Source organism: Branchiostoma floridae, chromosome 14 (assembly GCF_000003815.2).
Source record: "Branchiostoma floridae strain S238N-H82 chromosome 14, Bfl_VNyyK, whole genome shotgun sequence".
Classification (NCBI taxonomy): Eukaryota; Metazoa; Chordata; class Leptocardii; order Amphioxiformes; family Branchiostomatidae; genus Branchiostoma; species Branchiostoma floridae.
Genome location: NC_049992.1, coordinates 17,766,481 through 17,789,045, shown reverse-complemented (window position 1 = coordinate 17,789,045; position 22,565 = coordinate 17,766,481). Strand labels below are relative to the sequence as shown.

Genomic DNA, 22,565 nt, shown 5'->3' with positions numbered 1-22,565 from the left:
TGGCAACGTATATGGGGGATACAGGTACCTTTTCTTAAAGTCTGGGTCGGTTTGAAGCAGGTCTTTATTCCATTAGGTTATCTGGCATCTACGACCCTCTGCTGCAGTCGTGTGTCCCTGGCGTCACGTCCGGAAGTTACAGCAGACGGGTCCATTCCGTGAACAAGGCTGACGGAGTCGGCTGAAAATTTGGGGTAAGTCCCAATTAATCTTAGTGTTGGTTAAGTAAAGTTTAGTTTTTCCACAATGTCATTTACCAACACAGATGAACTTTCATGCTAATATCTAAAAAACAAATACCTTTTACACAGCTGTGTATAATATGTCTACCAGGAAAAAATAACAAGAACTATAGATCACGAATTGGTTGAAGAGTCATTGACTACATTGAAACATCTGGAACATTACTTTTGTGTTTTATAGTATATCGATCTTTACAGGCTCTTCTACGGTCCTTAGCGACGATAACTCCACGCACTTACAGGTCCATAAAGACATCTAGGTCTTGAAGCATCTTGCGACCTTCTCAAGTAAGTACATCCTTGTTGATTTATGGTAGAAGATAACAGTTTAATTTCCCCAGGTGATTGAAGTGTTGGGATAAGGAAGTGTATTTCTTAATCCCTGCGTAAAGCTCGTAGGATTAACGAAATAGTTCGAACAGCTGAGGCGTAATCTGGCAAAGCCAGTGGATTAGGATTGATTGACTACAATGTCTCAATAGACGATCGATTAGAGGTCCCAAATGAACTACTTGAAACGATCACATCGTTATCTCGACCATTTTTACTTCTTGTTGCTCCGGAAAATAACCATTTGCTTGAGGGTGAGCCAGTTTACTATTGTGCTTATCGGCAGTATATATATCGTTATTTACAGCAGACTATCTGCTTCAAAGATGCTTTTATGAAACGCACCCAATAATCTCAACAGCTGATAGAATCATTCTTGTTTATGACATGTTGAAGTACTAAAAGCAGAATGAAGAGAGTCTTTCTACACAACTACCGCTGTATATCTCGTATGACCGTACGCCGCCTATCTCATTTAACATCGTTCCACAGCAATTAAATAGGCAAATGTGGCAAAATGACTTCAAGTTGTTTTTTTTTTGTGTCGAAACGACTTGTGTTTTGTGGCGAAACGACTTACTTTGTGGCGAAATTACGTTAGCGAACTGACATTGTGACGAAACGACCTGTTACCCTTTTTTAGAGGTATACAGTGAAGGTGAATTACCGGGCATTGCAGTGTACGGCGGCGGTTCTTTGTCCTCCTCCACCCCTCCATCTCCCACATCGGGCTCCCTCCTCCCCATGTTGTAATAGAAGGCGAACTTTTTCTTCTCCTTCTGCCTTTGGCGTCTCCTGACGAGGTATGCCACCAGACCCACACACACCACCAGCCACAGGAGTCCCGCTGTCAGCCCAACAATCACAGCAACTGTTGAGGCGCCGACTCGATCTCTCAATCCTATAACATGTATCAACATATAAGGTTATATATAAGTTTATTGCAAATTTTTTATTGATAATTGCAGGTAAGATGAGAGTTGTTGGCATCCATATGTCTCGGAAGGGTGGGTTAGGCAACCTGTCTGCCTGGCCTGCGCGTGAATTTTTGTAAATGAAGCAGGGGTGTGCACTTCCTTCTCCACCCTCTCGTCTACTGGCGCACTAAGTGCCACAGGTACAAGAACTGCATGCCACGTGTAAGACGGACTCAGCAGATGCAGGTTTGTTGTTTGGAGTTTTCGTTTCCTAGGAGGACTTCCGACCAAGAATGCAAGGGGTTCCTCCTGCCCTTGACTCGTGTAAGCGGGTGCGTTATGCCCGATCATGCCCTTAAGGCCCACCACTGTCTCTATTAAAAAAAACAGTTACTTCAGCAACTGAATATGATTTTCAAAACGATCAGACGTTCAGATGGCATCCACGTGCACAACTTTTTGCCAGTGACACTAACGAAATCTGTTCAGTCTGGCATGACGAAATCTGGAATGTTCTCAGATCTCTTCAGTGTCAGTGACAGTGAATTCTGCCTGAATGTCTTACAGTTTTCAAAAGCATGTCCAGTTGCTTGATTAACTGCATTTTTGGTGTATCTTATTACCTGGATGTCTAACCTTTATTGACGTTGCTCCTCTATTGTATTTCTGAAAATGCACCTTTATCTATATTAAGGAATTTGACGTCTCTTTGACAAACGGCAGCTTAAGTTCAGTTAAGTCCCTTGAACCTACAATCAAAGATAACATCACCTGCTATTTCCAGTAGCGATCCATAAGATCTAGATTTACCTTTAATGGTGAGTGCTGTAGACCGTGTGCTAATGTCCCCAACGCCATTGCTGGCTTTGCACAGATACGTCCCCGTGTCGTTTGTCTGGACGTTCTTCAATTGGATGGCCCCGATGATGACGTCACGTGGTACCGTGCCCACGTTACTGCGCATGAGTATCCCGTTCCTGGACCACGTGATGTTGGGAGGGGGGTTGCCGTCCGCCACACACTGCAGAGTAACGCTATCTGACACGGTGGCCGTCACTGGCTCCGAGATACTGATGATGGAAGCGGGGTCTACGCCAGAAAAAGAAAAATATTGAAACAATAAAGCAAAAATATGGTAAGGCTTTTACGCACAACCAGGAAGAACTTACTTCCAGCGTTTCGCTGTTTACCAGACACCATCATCAGGGTAGAATGACTGGAAACTACTTCTTGTGGTACTTATAATTATAAGGAGGATTAAGGAGGCAGTGTGGATCAGAAAATCAGCTCCAGTCATGAACAGATACGAGGGGGGATACAAGCTGAGCCACGTTTGGGACGGCATCTTTGCTGCTGCAGCGCCACCTACATCAACTATAAGTAGCAGCAAGAAGTAGTTTCCAGTCATTCTACCCTGATGATTGATAGTGTCTGATAGACATCAGAACGTTGGAAGTAAGTTCTCCCTGGTTGTGCCTAAAGTGCCCTTACTATATGAATATTTGCCTGATGAAGTTGTCTACGGATGAAAGCAAACATTCTTGAAAAGTTGATAACAATGTAATTTGTACACCTATATGTCTTGTAAAGTAAGCACATCTGTTTTATTCAATACGATGATTCGGTGACTGGTCCTATTATACACTGCAGCTAGGTGACGCTGCTTGTAGGCGCGGTCTCAAACGTAAAATACTTACACATAAAGATATGTGTTTGGCTTACAATGCTTTCCCGAATATTAGAAATTTGAATACATATTTGTACATTTGTATGAATGTTATGAACTAGCTAATATTGCCTTCAACAAGAATGTGAGAAACGGTCACCGAAAGGCCGGTCTTCAATAAAACGATTGTCTTTGCAGTTTGTTCAAAGATATTGTATCTTATACAATAAAGTCTATCTATAGATTCCTTTAAACGATATACATAGTCGACCAGTTAAATTGGATCAATCTTTCATCTGTTTTGGTATTATTTTCAAAGAAACAAAATAATGACATAAAGCACCCACAGAGAACTTTCATCCTTAAACTCGCACTTGAGCTTCGCACAGTATGGCCAGCCACGCATGCGTAAACGCCTGAGTCGGTCCTGCTTATATGACGTATTTCCAGGGCGGGAGACTCCATCGTTCCTCCGGAGTACTTCGTACTGTATCTCAAGGAGTCGATTACTTCGCCATCTTTTTCCCAATGTAGTGACGTAATGTTGGGCTTAGCATCCTTCACTGCGCATGTCAGGACCCCTGACCTACCCCAGGCCGTGATGTAGGGATTGGAAGGTCCCACTTTGACGGTAGGAGGTACTGCAAAGTAGAAAAAATAGTTTGCGTAAGCTATTAACAGTTTTTGCAGCAAACATTGATATCAATATCGACAGTTCGTTCTGTGCTTGAACATCTTGAACAAACCATATTTCAAGTTTTGCTTTTGGACAGAGAGAAAAAAAATGTGGTACTGCACTCAAGTTATATTCATAATTTATGCTGGCAGTGCAAAAAAGAAGAACAATGAGCTTAATAACGTAATGGTAGTCACAAAGCGGTGGGTTGTTATCCACTGTGTCTTCCTCCCAACTTGAGTCAGAAACCTGTTTTTTTTACACCTGAGAGGAGTGAGGGTAATTTTTCTTAAGTCATCCCAAGAGCGCAACATGGGTGTCATGTCAGGGGTTCGAACTCAGGGCCTTTGGGTTCTGGACCAAACACCCCAACTATATATGTATACCGAACACGATAAAGCTAAAGTTATTGACAAAAATATATGCTGAGTAAATAACTACATGTAAGCAATTATAGGGATTTAGGCAATATGTTAAGGTCTCATTGATGTATTACTCCGCGAGTGGGTACCCTAAAATAGATCCGAGCCAAAAACTGAACGGCTGCATGGACGCATGTTTTTAGCGGTGAGAAATTCGCTTTTGGCCAGCCGAACTGATATCAAAAGTTAGATTGGTGAAAACTTACTTGTAACTGAAGAAATCAGCAGGTAAAGTTTGACAGCCGCGCGCTAGGTCGGAGGTACACAGCCATGGGTTCTGAGTGGTGCGGTTGTACGCTAGCAAGGAAAAAGTGCCTTTTGCTGGGATTGACTAATTGTAGCTTGCAATTGCTATTAACAACAAACCTATGGATTCTAGTCATTGGCAATTTTTTTCTATTATATAGAGTAAATTTGCTCAACAGAGAATGAAAAATCTGCTGACATTTCAGGTAACTTCATTATAAAGGCGACCATGTAAAACACGAATTATAACCTAGAAGTCTTTGGGAAGAAGAAACTCATCAATGAGACCCTAAGTACATGTAAGCAATTCAAGGGATATAACCTTTATCTGGTGAAGACGTGATAGCTGGTAGGATTGTAAACCGATATTGATGGAGTACACGACAAAATCTACCTACATTATAAGAATGTGACACTTAGTAGACAGTTTTCTGCAAAGTTCGATACGGCAATTGCATTTTTTCAACCACATAGGACTGATTGGAGAGGAAGATCCATCTGCTCAAAAATGGCACCTGTATCATTAAGCTTGGCGACGCTTATCAAGATAACACAAGTCACTAAGAATAGCTATCCTCTCAACGGTTCCGGGTTTCCTGAGAAGCGAGACGACCCCCATCAGTCAAACTGTCCATCAAGGCTCCAACGGTGACATTCGACGGACTATCTTCTTACGAACGACCCGCATGTTTGTCCAGATAATCTTGGTGCCATTAGGCGTGATAGCCAAGAGAGCAGCCAGGATTCAATAACTATTTCACAGAATCCAGTACGTCCGCCAAACCACATTGGAGAAACGGTTATCTTTTAAAGTTTACATCACATTTTCAAACGTAGGCCGGGCCGGGCTATTTGTGTAAACGAATAAAATAGAAATGTACACATATACAAATAATGCCAGCTTGTAGTTTGGTGTCTTTTGTTATCATACTTTTCGTTTCTGAATGCTGCCCTGTCTGGCCCCGGTTTGGAAATGTGACGTAGGCCTTATATAACTGTGACTGTGGCGTCACGTAGTGTAACGGCTGGCCCCGGTTTGGAAATGTGACCTAGGCCTTATATAACTGTGACTGTGGCGTCACGTAGTGTAACGGTAAGAGTGTTTGGCTTAAAGCACATATGTCCTGGGTTTTAGTACTAGTCTCCTGTTATGCTCTAACGTTGTGCCCTTGGGAAAGGAATTTCCTTACTTCACCCTTGAGTACCAAGGTCGGTAAGAGAGGTCCTTCGGATAAGACGTTAAATGGAACTTCTGCATTTCAGTAGAGCCACACATTGAGCACGTAAAAAAGACCACCACTTATCGAAAATACTAGCGATCCATCCCCGTGTGATGGAACAAATTCCTCTGTTGGACATGCCGCTTGTATGGTTCATGGAGTTTCACGGTGTTACGAGTCTGTCAGCTTAATGTGTGTGCAGGATAAAGAAAGACAAACGAACGCAATAAAACCGCCTTAAATGAACGCCAAGTTCTCACAAAATGACTGCAATAGCCTCTTCTATAGAAGTGCGACTCAAAGAAACGAGAAAAACTGCATTGAATAAAAATCAAGTTGTCACAAATGTCTCAGTGCACCATTTGCTCAATAACCACTAAACGGATAGTGACCTAAAGAAGCGAAACGAAACTGCCTTAAATGAACATAAAGTTTTTACAAAATGTGTAAGTAGATTGTTGCTGTTCCCCAAACTAAGCATGTGCGTTTTTGTCTTTAACGAATTCGTAAACGAATATATCGAAAATGTGCAATGTGCAACATTTGACCGTATGTGGATGTACTCAAACATACAATGGAACTTGTTTCTAGAGCTATCGGGGACTTGACAATCTCGTCTTGGATTTCGTTTGAGCCATTTGAATACCATTGGCACGACTTTGACGTTGTTCAGTTTGGCCGTCTTCCACGTTCTGGTCGATTTCGCGGTCTTTGTGAGTCAACATACTCCCCATTCATTAGCGCCCTCTAAAAGAGGTATCCACAAACTAACTACTATAAATCTACAATCCCCCTGGGCTAGGGGTGCTCTAAATGCAAATGAGCAACTGATGTACTTTGGTCCCAACGGGAAGTGGAACGCTGGCCTTTTAGTGGATGAAGAATGGAGACCAATGGTGTTACAGCGGGAGGTCTGCAGCTCCTAGGAAAGGCAGTATCATGGCACTGTCGTCTTTGTGTTGTACACATAATAATTCACCTTGACGTACATCTATTAGGTGCCCATCTGAGTAATGAGGATGTGGTAAAGTGCTTGATGCACTTCATTGAACACGGGACCCATAGTTTACCTCCCTTCCGAAAGACGAATACAGCTCCAATCGGGATGATTTTTCTCGGTTTTGAAAGAATAGAAGTCTCCCAGTTACCAACTAATTGGAACCACGAGGCTGCTACCAATTGAGCTACAGGGACATCCTTGTAGACATGGTCATAAACTGCGTAGTAGATCTTTGTGGTACGTTTAGAAATACGTGTTAGAGAGGTACTAGCTTCTTATATTCCAATCATGCTCAGGCCATTACCAAACACTGTGCATTTGACGGGTCGATGTTCAGTTTGCCTCCGCCTCGTGTGTATCCATGGCGTTCTCTCATTACTTCAAGTCTCCTGCTGCATATCTTAAAAACTAAGTGCTTAGCAATCAAACGTTATGTCAGGTAAAGTAACATTAGAGCGATCGACCACAAACTTGAGCTTTTTTCCAGAATAGTGTCTGTTACATTCTGCCAGTCCAAGGATGTTTTGAGGGACGTGATCCTATCCCTGTAACCTTTTATTGAAAGTGAGGCATTGCATTGATTGACCACTTTACATGGCAGCGGCGCTCAGAACACTTTCATGTATTATGGCACGCCTTTGTCATTTAAGAGCGCACACTTCGTAGATATAGGTCATTTATGTCGCCGGATCTCATTTACTGCTGTCAGAAGAACCCGTACATACATTAGTCTTTGTAGATATAGTAAGATATAACATTCTTGTTTCAATGTACTTATAAGGGGTGTGTGTACCTGTACAGAAAATTCAGGTCCAGGTACGGTCCAGGTTCAGAGGATCAGGTCCGGACCTGAACCTGGACCTACCAATACGAAAAAACAACAACTTGTAAATGAGCGATACTCAAACAATGGTCATTTTTGCTACAAAGGATTCTGTTTTAGCGTATCCAACGTCCATTGCCACTTTAAATCCTTTCCGCGTCATGTAAACAATACTATAAGAGTGCATCTGCTTTAGACCAAGTTTGAATGTAGAAACCTGGCAAATTGACAATGAACTGTCCTCTGCATCGCTCTTTACCCACTCCTAGTATTTATTCTTCTCGTTTACATGGATTGTCAGGACATGTACTTAGCTCCTGCAGTATGTGACTTGGCCTTAAGTTGAAAGAGAGCATTCCAAGCACGGCCCCATATGAAAATCTAAAAGAATAACTGTCAAGCTAATGCTCAAGCCTTCACCTGCTGACAGTCCCGTTTATTTATTGAAATAGTTGCAGTATATAAACAAGCGTAAAACGGTCGATACTATAAACGAAGTATGAAGCGTTGTAGATTTGATTATATGGGTGACACTGCGCGTCTCATTTTTTTCGTTTAAATTTCGATAAAATTGAACAAAATTAAAGTTAAAAAAATATATCACAAAAGGGATGCTAATGTCAGGAGGTAAATTGCAGTAAAATTTAAGTAAAAGAAAATTACAAAGTCAAAGAAGATGCAATTCTTATGAAAGAACAAAAAATAGAAATCTATAGTTAGCTTTACCATACATTGTGTGTTAATTCATTTGTTCAACCTTCCTTACCACTAAATTATATAAAAAAAATTCATAATGAAGTCAACTTTTTGGGGGCCAATTATATTTTACTCTCACGCTCGCATCAGTTATGGGGTTCTCAGAGGATGTCATCCATATAATCAAATCAACATGGCCTAAGCTAGATGTAGTAATGCAATACGCCTCGCGTGTATATAATTTATTGCTGCCGTTTATTTTTCGATGATGTAGTGCTTTTCCCTTTTAGGAGATCAGCTAGGTTCAAGTTGAAGGCATCATTACAGTACATCATCAACTACTTTGAGAAGCATAATCACAGTAAAGACTTAAGTACATACAGCTGTAGGTTTTCTCAACGTTTGCTTTTCTGATTCTCAAAAGAACGTTTTTCGCGATCGAGTCGCCGTACCATGTTTCAAACCAGCAGCCGTTTTTACTTTACTTCAACAGCAAAAGTACGTATATTTTTTGTTGATGTAGTGCTTTTCCCTTTTGGGGGATCAGCTACGTTCTGGTTGAAGGCATCATTAACCCGCCATTGCCATGACCAACGGAGATGCGGATCTACTGGAGGATTTACCGAGGCAGTGGTGTTGAAAACTGCCCCGCCCTCAGCAGCTGAGCTAAAATACAACAGTTTCTTATTACAAGCAACTACTTTGAGAAGCATACTCACAGTAAAGACTTAAGTACATACAATTGCAGGTTTTCTCTACGTTTGCTTGTCTGTTTTTCAAAAGAAAGTTTTTCGCGAGTCGCCGTACCATGTTTCAAACCAGTAGCCGTTTTTACTTTTACTTCACCAGCAAAAGTACGTATATTTTTTGTTGATGTAGTGCGTTTCCCTTTTAGGGGACCAGCTACGTTCCGGTTGAAGGCATCATTAACGCGCCATTGCCATGACCGACGGAGATGCAGATCTACTGGAGGATTTACCGAGGCAGTGGTGTTGAAAACTGCCCCGCCCTCAGCAGCTGAGCTAAAATAAAGAAGTTTCTTATTACAAGCAACTACATTGAGAAGCATACTCACAGTAAAGACTTAAGTACATACAATTGCAGGTTTTCTCAATGTTTGCTTTTCTGTTTCTCAAAAGAACGTTTTTGTGAGTCGCCATACCAGGTTTTAAACTGGCTGGTATTTTTACTATGGCGTCACCAGCATAAGTACGTATATTTTTTGTTGATGTAGTGTTTTTCCCCTCTAGGGGATCAGCTACGTTCCGGTTGAAGGCATCATTAACCCGCCATTGCCATGACCGACGGTGATGCAGATCTACTGGAGGATTTACCGAGGCAGTGGTGTTGAAAACTGCCCCGCCCTCAGCAGCTGAGCTAAAATACAACAGTTTCTTATTACAAGCAACTACTTTGAGAAGCATACTCACAGTGAAGACTTAAGTACATACAAGTGCAGGTTTGCTCAATGTTTGCTTTTCTGTTCCTCAAAAGAACGTTTTTGTCCAGTCGCTGTGCCAGCTTTTAAAGTTCTGCCATTTTTACTATGGTGTCACCAGTATTAGTACGTTAGTTTTTTGTTGATGTAGTGCTTCTCCCTTTTAGGGGAAAAGCTAGGTTCCGGTGGAAGGCATCATTAACCCGCCATTGCCATGACCGACGGTGATGCAGATCTACTGGAGGATTTACCGAGGCAGTGGTGTTGAAAACTGCCACGCCCTCATCAGCTGAGCTAAAATAAAGAAGTTTCTTATTACAAGCAACTACTTTGAGAAGCATAATCACAGTAAAGACTTAAGTACATACAAGTGCAGGTTTTCTCAATGTTTTCTTTTCTGCTTTTCAAAAGAACGTTTTTTTTTCGTGAGTCGCCGTGTCATGTTTCAAACCGGCAGCCGTTTTTACTTTTACTTCACTAGCAAAAGTACGTATATGTTTTGTTGATGTAGTGCCTTTCCCTTTTAGAAGACCAGCTACGTTCCGGTTGAAGGCATCATTGACCCGCCATTGCCATGACCGTTGGAGATGCAGATGTACTGGAGGATTTACCGAGGCAGTGGTGTTGAAAACTGCCCCGCCCTCAGCAGCTGAGCTAAAACACAACAGTTCCTTATTACAAGCAACTACTTTGAGAAGCATACTCACAGTAAAGACTTAAGTACATACAAGTGCAGGTTTTGTCAATGTTTGCTTTTCTGTTTCTCGAAAGAACGTTTTTCCTGAGTCGCCGTACCATGTTTTAAACCGCCTGCCATTTGTCCTATGGAGTCACGAGCAAAAGTACGTATATTTTTTTGTTGATGTAGTGCTTCTCCCTTTTAGGGGATCAGCTACGTTCTGGTTGAAGGCATCATTAACCTGCCTTTGCCATGACCGACGGTGATGCAGATCTACTGGAGGATTTACCGAGGCAGTGGTGTTGAAAACTGCCCCGCCCTCGGCAGCTGAGCCCCGTCAGGCGCAGCTGGCCTTGATGTCCAACTAAAATCCGATCAAACCTGTTTTTACGGTCCGGTCGGGAGGAACAGACTTATGAGCTGTCCGTATCGATTAGTGCCGAAAACCGTTGGCAAAACGCCGATAAGCAATTGATTTTTCAATCATAATCATATCATGCTTTCTCGCCATTTTTTTATTACATACGAGGCTCATAAAGTGCTAGTGTCAACAATGACACTACAATACAACAGTTTCTTGATTATTAGGAACTATTTTGAGAAGCATACTCATAAATAAGTACATACATATACAATTGCAAGTTTTCTCAATGTTGCTTTACTGTTTCTCATAGAACGTTTTCGCTAGTAACCGTGCCAGGTTGCAAGCCGACTTCCGTTAATTTTTATTATGACTTCACGAGCAAACGTTAACTTAATTACCCTTTATTCGCAGGAATTAAAAAAAACATAAGTGTGATTCGCACTATTCGGTGTTCAACAACATCAGTGATGGGTGTATATTTTGTACAAACGTGTTTGTTCATAGAATGGTTCTGATATGACTGAATGCAAGCGGAAAATGTTCATTTTTTTACATTAGCACTTTAAACCAATCGCCTAAACGTATAATCATATCCGTACTGAGTATGATCAACTTCCGCGCTGCTGTAAGTTTTGAACCGTCCACAAACAGAGCGGATCCTGAGATAAAGGTCCCCACAGATGGTAATACAAGCGTGCGGTTGTTTCTGATCCGGTGACCCTTATGCCCCCAAGGCCACCTCTACCGGGCGTTCAATATTCCTTTAGAATACTAAATGCTTTTGATTAGCATTATACACCGAAGGAAATCCAATCTTCACGCATACATGAAAGATGCACTTTTAATGAAAATAAAGTAACGCTTTACGTATACTTTACGTAAATTTGTGTATAAAGGCCTTATCATTGTTAACATTGCATCAGAGTTGGCGGTAACAAATTTCGTATGGGGGGGGGGGCGCAAACTTTTCCTGACAAATTTTTAGCACATTGAGCGCCGAATGCGCGACAATCCTAGGGGGTTCGGGGGTATGCTTCGGATAATTTGAAATCTTGACCCTCTAAAATGCTATTTCCTGCATTTTGAGGGGCAAATTTTGCTGCTATACTAAGATCAGTTTAATGGTAATTCGATTAGTGAGGCACATGGTTTTAACACAAAATTTAAAAATAAACAATGACACAAAACTTTTAAAAAGTGACGTACGGATGCTTTCTGTTGTGTGCAATTTTCGGACGCAATCGCCCATCTCCTTAAATGGGTCGCCCGGGGCTTAACCCCCGCCCTTAATATCCATAACTCTCACTTTTATTACTCCTGTTTGACGAAGCCCTAATGGATTTTATTGCATCACTGATGGCTCTATCATCATCATAAAATCGACGTTTATGTTGTTTGCCTTAAGGAATAATCCGTGGAGCATAGAGATATAATGGACGCAGTCTTAATAGAAACTCATCAAGCATTCGGCTGACTAGCTAAAATGCATCTCTTTTGCTGACTTGCTTTGCAAGCAACATTAGGCGTCTAGGGAAGCAAAAATGATGACGATATCGATTATGAAGGAAGATTATATCATCTCTTTTTAAGCGACGGAATTGCTCTTATTGCCAAGATAAGTGTCGCATTGCTGCGTAAGGGCATCAGTATGGCAACGCATCAGCGTATCATAACCTTCATAGATAGCCTTAGTGGCTACCAATTCATGTCTATTCTTTTTTATCCCAAAAGTGCTAGGAAGGTATTTCCTTTTGGCAATGTGGGCAGTTTGAGGCTGTATTTGCCTGGATAGATCCGACCTAAAGAATATCACGTCTATTTGACCTAACCTGCTCAAGAATATTACGTCTATTTCTGTATATTGGCAATGCCCACGTTGAAATTCGTTAGCATAACAGTTTTCCCCGGGTCTTCAGCGCCCTCTAGTGGTAGCCTTATGTCATTGCATCTACTTTATGGCTTGGTCACTTCCAATTGGGTACACTAAGTGTATATGGTGAATGGCCTTGGAAGGTATACATTTTATGAAGAATCCATTCGTCAGATATGTTCCCCTTTCTGTAGAGGCGAGAAGTGTATTAGATTCAGTATGTAATTCCTATTTGTTTCACCCGTCATTTTACTGAGAAATGAATTCTCCGTCGAACGGACCGACGAAAAGCATAATCAATCACCACAAATCGATCAGGGCGTGGATAAACACTTCGCCACACCACATTACTCAAACAAGCTCGAACTTGTTTCATACAGCAAAATGCACATCTAAAACGCACAAGACGAAAGAACTTTAGGGTTCACACGTGCGTAACGTAATGACTAGAGGTTCTGTCCATTCTGCCCAAAGCATATTGAAGATGAATTTCGATTGATAATGGAATGTTCTAGATACACTAGTTAACGTCATGAATTATTCTTATTTCTTAAATCGAGTATAACAAACTTCAAGAGACTCGTTGCTAATAACAGATTTGTATATATCATTAGATGTCAGAACTCCCATAATGCAAAAAAAGGAGAATATATCAAGGAATGCTCTGCTATTAGAAAGAATACCGAAACTACTCCATTGCAATACTGTATCAAAGAATTGTGTTAGCCTTTATTGTTATGTTAACTAGGTTATTGAGCTTTATCCTATACCTATATTTTGTGCTTTGTGTAATAATTGTTGCCATACATTGTATCATGTAAAATTGTCGTGCAATAAAGTTCTTTCTATCAAGAAAGAAAGTTCATTTGCAAGTTCATGCCCGGAGGCTAATTGCATGGTAAAAACATAGGAGACATACATTTCTAAACGGGTTCGGTTTGACTTCTTTCTTTGAAGCAGCGGAACACGAAAAGCCATTTTTTTAAAAATAAATTTGTGGGATCTGTGACTTCAAGAGGAAAGTGGCTTTCTTTTCGTCTATGAATGTGGGGAAGTTGGGATATGTCTTTGTTTCTTCTCTCAGGAAAGTAAATCTTTCGGTTGGTTGAATGAACACTTGGAAATAGAATGTGTTTCGTCTTCTACTACGTTAGATGATTTATATAATCAAGTCCGTATGAGGTCCGTATGAAAGTTGCAAACCATACTTCGTGGGAAGCTAACTCGTTGTCAATGTTATCTGCCTAATATATTTGTCAAATATCTACTATTTTTTAACGACCTGTGGAGCCTGGTAGAGGTTAAGAATTCCATACGGACTTCATACGGACTTGAATATATATGCAGATGTGAACTCACCTATTATTGGTAGTCCCGACCACTAACAAATGAATAAAATGTATATTAAACACATTACAAATGATGTAAAGTTTCCTATTCTTGTTGTATTTATCCCTTGGAGATGTCCAAATACCAATAGCTGCACAGACTTATCAGATTGTAAATATCCATTTACAGGAAATGTAATTACGGTTCATTGCCCGGAGTCCTTCCGGTGAGGCCGCGTACATAACGGTTCTGACATTAAACTTTAATGGCAACCACCCACTAGCCACGATGGCGGTAAGAAAACTTCCTATGCACTGATTAACACCAAATCCCTTTCCCCATTGACTTACCCTTGAACTGTTGCCCCGAGTTTGACCCTAACGGAGAAATATGTCTCACATAGGTTCGTTTCTCATTGCATGTTGTTATGACAGGCGGAGATGAAAAAGGCCGTATAGAAATTGGCTCATCATCGGTTTATCCTTACTATCTAATGTAGTCGTCTCGATGTCGCCTGGGTCAACTGAGAAATCTGATGTAGTTTCTTGTTTAAATTGCTAGATTTGCGAGTCTGTGGCGGTTGTTGACAGAGGCTCAGTTATCAGTTGTCTAGTGAAATTCCTTGTGGGAAAATGCATTTCAGATAAAAGCAACAAGGGAATCTTTCACATAGACAAGAAATGCAAAATCATGTCAAACTTCTTTTTCAGATTTTGTATTATATTTAGCAAATAGGAAGCATATTGAGTGAACTAGTCCACAGAAAAGTACAACTAATAGATGGTACAAGAGTCAGAGCAAAGCCATTTAACGTTAGGTAAATGTTTTTATTTTTTTCTTGAGAGGCTGAAATTGTGGAAAAAAAATGAATGCAAAATGTGCCGAATTACTCTTCTGAATTTCGTATTCCACATGTTATTTAAGTAAGCTGAACGAGGCCAAATGACAAAGGCTACTCAGAAATGGTGTAAACGTTGTAAGGAAGTTTTAGATTGATATTTCTCATCCGTAAATAACTTCATCAACTTCAGTCATGAACAGAGACGAGGGGGATACAAGCTGAGCCACGTTTGGGACGGCATTCTTGCTGTTGCAGCGCCACCTACATCGGCTATAAGTAGCAGCAAGAAGTAGTTTCCATTCATTGTATCCTGATGATGGTGTGTGATAGACATCGAAAAGTTGGAAGTAAGTACTCCTTAGTTGTGCCTAAAGGAGCTTACTATATTGATATTTTTCTTGTTGCTTATTTGAATGTTTATTGTCTAATTCTATACATTTTTATTGTTGATTCCATCAAACCTAAGGTCATCACTCTTGGGAAGAATTAGGATGTCATGATGGGTCTAATTCCCGGAAGAGTTGTTTAACATGCTTGACATCCTCAGTTATCGGTACATGATTGCAATTATGCATCTCATGGGAGATCGAGATTCCAGCTGGGCTACTGCCACGCGCCAGTAGCCAACAACTTCTCCTGAACACTTGGATTTAAAGTACAATCATTAGAATCCAGTAATTTTTCATTTGGCAAGACTTCGTAGTGTAGAATACACACAAAAGTACAAATTGAACAACTGAAAATGATAAACACAAGAACCCAATACCGCAGTGGTTCCTTTCTACCCAGGACAATTAGGGTCTGGAACGCCCTTCAGTGCAGTACCGTAGAGGCAGCGACTTTCAACATCTTTAAGAGCAAATGTCTGTAAGGATCAAACAATGGTGGCAAAGGTAAAAAAATCGATTTGGCTCATATTTTGCACAGTGACAGTACTTGGTCCACAAGCCCTCAAAATAGCTTTCTTTTAGATCAATACTCCTTGTTGCCATGGTAACGGGCCAACAAAGTTTTCTGGCCATTTTCCCCAATTTCCGCATCTGAAAAACACGGAAATCGGCATACTTTACGGCATTGTCACTCCAACACCTTTTATTGTATCGTCAAAACAAAACAAGATCTGAATAGACCAACATTTTGGCTTTTTAGAAATTGTTGTGAAATTTCCAACGAGATAAAATTGAGGTCTTGGGCAGCATCAAAACAATACAATGTTTCAAGCTACAAAATAACGTAATTTTTGGCCCAACTTTGTAACACCATAAGTGCCAAGCTGGTAATTTTTTTTACCTTAAATTTGTACCCTGTATAGATGATTAATATATCTATCAAATGCATTGTTGCAAAGTTTGGGGTCTTGTTTGGTTGTCACGTGGTCGTCCTCAAAAGTAGGCCAGTTTTTGCGTTTGACGAAAATTGTGAATTTTAGCCATGTTCAAAGTACTACATATGACAAAATAAAACAGACTTCTAACTCAACTTCTTGTCAAAGAGAGATCTATGTATTGTCTATTTAATAAATGCTTGAAGAGTTTTAGATCGTGACGTTTAGTCACGTGGTTGTCCCTGGAAGTAGGCCACTTTTTTTACGTTTGGCAAAATTTTGAATTTTAGCCATGTTCAAAGGGTTTTCTGTGACAAAGTGAATTTGAATTCTGATTCAACTTCTTGTCAAAGGGAAACCTAGGTATTGCCTATCTAATAAATAATTTCAGAATTTTGGGTCATAAAATGTAGTCCCGTGGTTGTCCCTGAAAGTAGGTCACTTTTTCCGCATTTGACGAAAACTGTGAATTTTAGCCATGTTCAAAGTGTTTTCTGTGACAAATTGAATTCAAATTCTGATTCAACTTCTTTTCAAAGAGAGACCTAGGTATTGCCTATCTGATAAATGATTGCAGAGTTTTGAGTCATGAAATGCAGTCACGTGGTTGTCCCTGAAAGTAGGTCAATTTTTGCATTTGGCAAAAGTTGTGAATTCTAGCCATTTTCAAAGTACTCTACATGACAAAGCAAATTAGAATACTGATTCAACTTCTCGTCAAAGAAAGATCTATGTATCGCCTAACTAATAAATGCTTGAAGAGTTTCAAGTAGTGATTTTAGTCACATAGTTGTCCCTGAAAGTAGGCCATATCTAGATCTATCAAATGAATTCTAGTGAGCGTCCACATTACAGAACGTAGCTGAAACAATATTTCATATTATGTATTGCATATCACTACTTTAAAAGACACAGAGGCCATGCAACACTAATCTTTGATCAAACACTGTATTCAATTCAGTATAAGTCACTGTAATACTCATTGACATCGTTTTATTGTTTTAAAACGTTTGAAATTTGCACATTGTAAAATGTTAGCAAAAATAAACTTTCCAAAAGTCATCTGCTCCAAAGTATCAGAGTCTTCTAACAGCATTTCTCTAAGCCTGAATAAGAACACTTCAAGTACAGTTTATAATGTTTCAGAGCTTTCAAAACCAAATAAATAATATATACTAGAGTTCCACGACCCCATACATTCGCCAAATAATTCTACCCTTTACAACTATTGTATTAATTGTTTTGGTCATTAATTATGCAAATAAGATTTTCATTTGCATAGATTCTATTACTTGTTTATCTCCTCCACCGAATAACAGATTTAAACAATCTATGTTAAAAAGATTTTTATCGCATTTTGTAATAATTTATGCAAGTAAGGACCTCATTTGCATAACTAATGTTCAACAATAATGTTCACCTGTACATAACTTCCAAATGCTACCAGTAAGAAGTTCCCGTCATTTATAAAAAACGACATCGGAACATTTTCTAATCAATTATGCAAATTAGGTCTTTATTTTGCATGATATATATCGATCAATATTCTTTCCTATTTCAGTTACATTTGTCACTTTCTAATGATCCTATAATGGAACTGGGCGTGTTTAATTGTTTTCCTAATTATTTATGCAAATTAGATTCCGATTTGTATAGTAAATATGTATTTATATGAAGCATCTCTTAAGCTATCTACATACCAAAAAGCATGACAATCCGTCAATCCCTTCTTGAGTTATTTTCTTTCAAAGCTTGAGTTATTCTCTTTCAAAGTCTTACACTAAACCTGTCCTGCTGTACATCCGTCAACCCCTTCTTGAAATTCGGAAATTCCTTTGCAGTACCTTAACAGCCCGCTAGGCGGCCCAAAATCTATTCGTTTCCAAATCATACCCACATACCGAATATCAATACAATCCATTTTGGCGTTCTGGAGTTATTTTGGTCCTCTACAAACATACATACAAACGCTACCCAAAACATAACCTTTTTGGCGAAGGTAAAAACGTTCTCTTTAATTCTAGGAGTAAAACATAAACATCTGAAAATTTGGACAACCAACGCCAACCAACCAATGAGGGAAACCAACGCCAAGATCCAAACCTCTACAATTAATTGTTTGACAGCCAATACCTACAGCTACGTTTGACAAAACGTTTAATCATAATTCTATTCCACTTTGCTAAGTATTGTACTTCGGATGCAGCTAAAGTTTACAATCTTCATCTAAAGTGACCTACTTCCAGGGACAGCCACGTGATTCAATTTCACAATCTGAAACTCTACAAACACTTATCATATAGGCGTTGTCTACATTTACCTTTGATAAGAAGTTGAGTTAGACTTCTTTTTACACGTAGAGTACTTTGAACATGGCTAAAATTCACAATTTTCGACATATGCAGAAAAAGTGACCTACTTTCAGGGACAACCACGGGACTACATTTTATGACTCAAAAATCTGAAATCATTTATCAGATAGGCAATACCTAGGTTTCCCTTTGACAAGAAGTTGAATCAGAATTCAAATTCACTTTGTCACAGAAAACCCTTTGAACATGGCTAAAATTCAAAATTTTGCCAAACGCAAAAAAAGTGGCCTACTTCCAGGGACAACCACGTGACTAAACGTCACGATCTAAAACTCTTCAAGCATTTATTAAATAGACAATACATAGATCTCTCTTTGACAAGAAGTTGAGTTAGAAGTCTGTTTTATTTTGTCATATGTAGTACTTTGAACATGGCTAAAATTCACAATTTTCGTCAAACGCAAAAACTGGCCTACTTTTGAGGACGACCACGTGACAACCAAACAAGACCCCAAATTTTGCAACAATGCATTTGATAGATATATCAATCATCTATACAGGGTACAAATTTAAGGTAAAAAAAATTACCAGCTTGGCACTTATGGTGTTACAAAGTTGGGCCAAAAATTACGTTATTTTGTAGCTTGAAACATTGTATTGTTTTGATGCTGCCCAAGACCTCAATGTTATCTCGTTGAAAATTTCACAACAATTTCTAAAAAAGCCAAAATGTTGGTCTATTCAGATCTTGTTTTGTTTTGACGATACAGTAAAAGGTGTTGGAGTGACAATGCCGTAAAGTATGCCGATTTCCGTGTTTTTCAGATGCGGAAATTGGGGAAAATGGCCAGAAAACTTTGTTGGCCCGTTACCATGGCAACAAGGAGTTTTGATCTAAAAGAAAGCTATTTTGAGGGGTTGTGGACCAAGTACTATCACTGTGCAAAATATGAGCCAAATCGATTTTTTGACCTTTGCCACCATTGTTTGATCCTTACAGACATTTACTCTTAAGTCGCGGGCTGCCGCGGAATAATCCAAGTTACTACAATCCCGGACAGCTCTATGGTGATGGACCAGGCATGGAAAATGGACTAATGTGTTACGGATCATGGTTGATAAGATAGAAGTTAACCGACGCGTATGCGCACCACAAAAAGCCATAATATTCTACATGAAGAATGTGGGCTTTCACAGAAAAAGAAGAAATTTGGATAGAACAGATGTGTTGTGATGGTAAATGGATGTCAACATGTCTCCGTGGCCGAGCGGTTTCATCAACCAAACTGTTTGGCCATCTGGATCCAATTCCATGGATCTGTGGGTCTGAGTTCGATCCCAGTGTCGGCTGGGCTCGGACATGTTGTAAGAGACTGTTTTCGTCTTTTGGAAGGGACGTAAAACGGGGAGCCCTACTTGAAATGGAACCAACCGTTTCTACCTGGCCTGATTAACACTCTGAGAAAACATCCAAAATTGATAAAAATATCACCAAAATCGAGTTCAAATGTCCAAGACAATATTTTCTACAGATAAGAAGCATATATTGTACAATATTTAATCTTAGAGGGGTGAAATGCACTCTCGAAGATGGCACACTTATGTCTGCAATACAGCCTATATTGTAGAATGCCCAACTGCCACCACCTGGAGCCTCGTTCTGGTGCCATGACCCCGGATGACCCTAGAAATCCAACACGGCCGCCATAACTGGAATTAACTCTATTAAACATGTTCGACGGGCGTGGCGTCGGGTGTGGCGTAACTAGTAGAGAGTTCGGCTCGGAAACTATAGGTAGATAGAGTTCCGATCCCCGCTGTGCCCCCCTTTGTGCCCTTGGGAAAGGTACTTTCCTTTAAACGACCTTCCTCATTCCACCCAGGTGTAAAAATGGGTACCTGACTTCGGTCGGGAAGGTAAATGACCTTTACCTTCCGTCTGTACCGTGTCAATGTGGAACTGTTAATATAAGTTACAAAACAGTGCAGTGCCACATTGTCCTCGTCGATGATCGTCGATCTGTCCAGAAGCAAAATAGAAAAAAAAAACAAAACATGGCGGACACTTACCCATGATCGACAGCGTGACGAAGCCGTCGGCGACCCCTGACCCTTCAACCATGACCGAAAGCACGTACGTCCCGTCATCCTCTAGTTTGGTCCGTTTGATTCTCAAGGACGCCTTCCCGACAAGCTCCACTCTACCGGCGTAAGCCCCCTCCACGTCCCCTCTTCCAGACATCGGGTAGTACGAGTAGATCAGAGTCCTCTTTGCTCTGTCCTGACGATCAAGCTTGAACCACGCTACAGATATGACCTGGTTCTTGGTGGTGTAAGTCGCAGGAAGAGTGACCGGATCCCCAATCACGGCCTTGACCGACTCGGGGATGGTCAGTCCGATATCGTTCTGTCCAGTCGCCCCTGTATATGCAAAATAAGAACAGAAATCCATCAAATCATTCGGACAATGCAAATCCAATTTCTGGTCACAAAAGAGGGAAAATAGCTAAACACAAATTGAGTTCCAGACAATTTTTATCGGAATTGAGACGACAGGCGTCAAACTGCCTACATCTGGCCCTCACATGGTTAATATTTTATCATGATTATGAGCGCAGATCCCTAGGTGAATGTTTACCCTTGGAGGGCTATGAATATGCAAAATAGTTCCTCTGCCATAACGTGATAAATCCATCCCATCGCACAGTCAGGGGAATACGTACACATATATTTTCAGCACGGAAACTCTAACAATGAAGATGTGAAGCGTTATCTGTCAGCGAGAGGAAGATTTTTAATTCTAGATACAGCTTCCACTTTGTGAGGAAATTGCACCTCTTAAAACGATCTAATGCATACAAATCGCAGACAATTGGCAAGTGTGTGGAGTTCTTTATTCATGAAAGGGTGCAATCGTGAATCGTATGACAATCATGACTCTTTGTGTTGAATTTTACGCATATTTATGTGAAAATGTTTATGTATGCTTAAACATTATATTATACCTTATTATATCAATATTTGTGTCTATGATTATGTTTGGATATATTTAGAGTGTATATGTGTAAGGGTGTGTATGTGTGTATGCACGAGTTTGTCTGCATGTGTGTGTGCGTGTGTGTGTGTGTGTGTGTGTGTGAATGTGTGCATGTGCGATTTCATATTCAAATTGACCTTTCGCTTTTCACTTAAACCTCAATTTCTTCCCTTTTAACAACATGTTTTATAATTTGATTGCACCAGCTTGCTTGTCGTAAATATCGACGAAACAAACTAGCTTAATAGGAAACTGTTGCATGATGTAAAATGACAGAAACGTTTATCACTCTCTAACGTTAATACCACTTGGTTTCCTGTATGAAAATTCATGAGCAATTACAACAGCGATAAATCAATATTTCTTACTTGTTTTTCAGATCATTAAGTTTAGTGAATTGAACCAATAAAAACAAGAGAGAACACATTCTACATAGCAATTACTCAAGCAACTAGATATGATTTTGGAAACGACTAGACATTTCAGGTAGCATCCAATACACTGAGCAATATCTTCATTTGTCACTGATACTGTACAGTACTTTTAGCCGAAAATTCATAGTTTTTTTTTGGTTTAAAACCAGTCAATTGATATATTTGGGTTTAAAGTTGTTGATTGAGAGATCTTGCTCTGTGGGGTTCGTTCACTGCTACACTGTTGTGGCATTTTCGCTGATGTTTTATAAAATAGGATTTAGATATTGCGTAATATGTAAAATAAAAGTATTACTTAGAAGACAACGAAATACACAAAATGTAAGAAAATTATTCTTTAAAACTGAACTTCGTTGAGTAATCTTTCGAAGCCATCAACGCCGTACCAGTACCCCAAGTGCAGTGAGATACAGAACCATCTTTCGTGTCTTTGACGAAAGATAGTGGATCCTATAGTCTACGTCTACGTCGGAGCGTTTCCGAAATTATTTCCAGTTGCTTGAGAAACCGTTACTTTCCTCAACGTCTAACCTTCATCGGCGTAAGAGAGAACATAAATGTAGACTCCTACAATTTTCTCAAACAGTTATTGAATATACGGCTTAAACTCAATGGCAATTTACATCAAACTGCAAAATTTCAGCGTTACAGCTTTGCAGTAATTTTTCTCTCCGTTGGGTTAAAACTTTCGGCCCTATC

The 22,565-nt window shown here is 40.0% G+C and overlaps 1 protein-coding gene across 1 annotated transcript in view; it reads right to left on the bottom strand.

Moving 5' to 3' along the window:
* LOC118431136 (nectin-4-like) overlaps nucleotides 1-22,565 on the bottom strand; it is a 35,779-nt gene that overhangs the window by 2,884 nt on the left and 10,330 nt on the right. The window contains exons 2-5 of the mRNA XM_035842254.1: nucleotides 20,466-20,816; nucleotides 3,503-3,796; nucleotides 2,300-2,578; nucleotides 1,240-1,473 (exon numbers count right to left, since the gene is read on the bottom strand). Coding sequence (XP_035698147.1) covers nucleotides 1,240-1,473; nucleotides 2,300-2,578; nucleotides 3,503-3,796; nucleotides 20,466-20,816 — 1,158 coding nt within the window. The remainder of the gene's footprint in view (nucleotides 1-1,239; nucleotides 1,474-2,299; nucleotides 2,579-3,502; nucleotides 3,797-20,465; nucleotides 20,817-22,565) is intronic.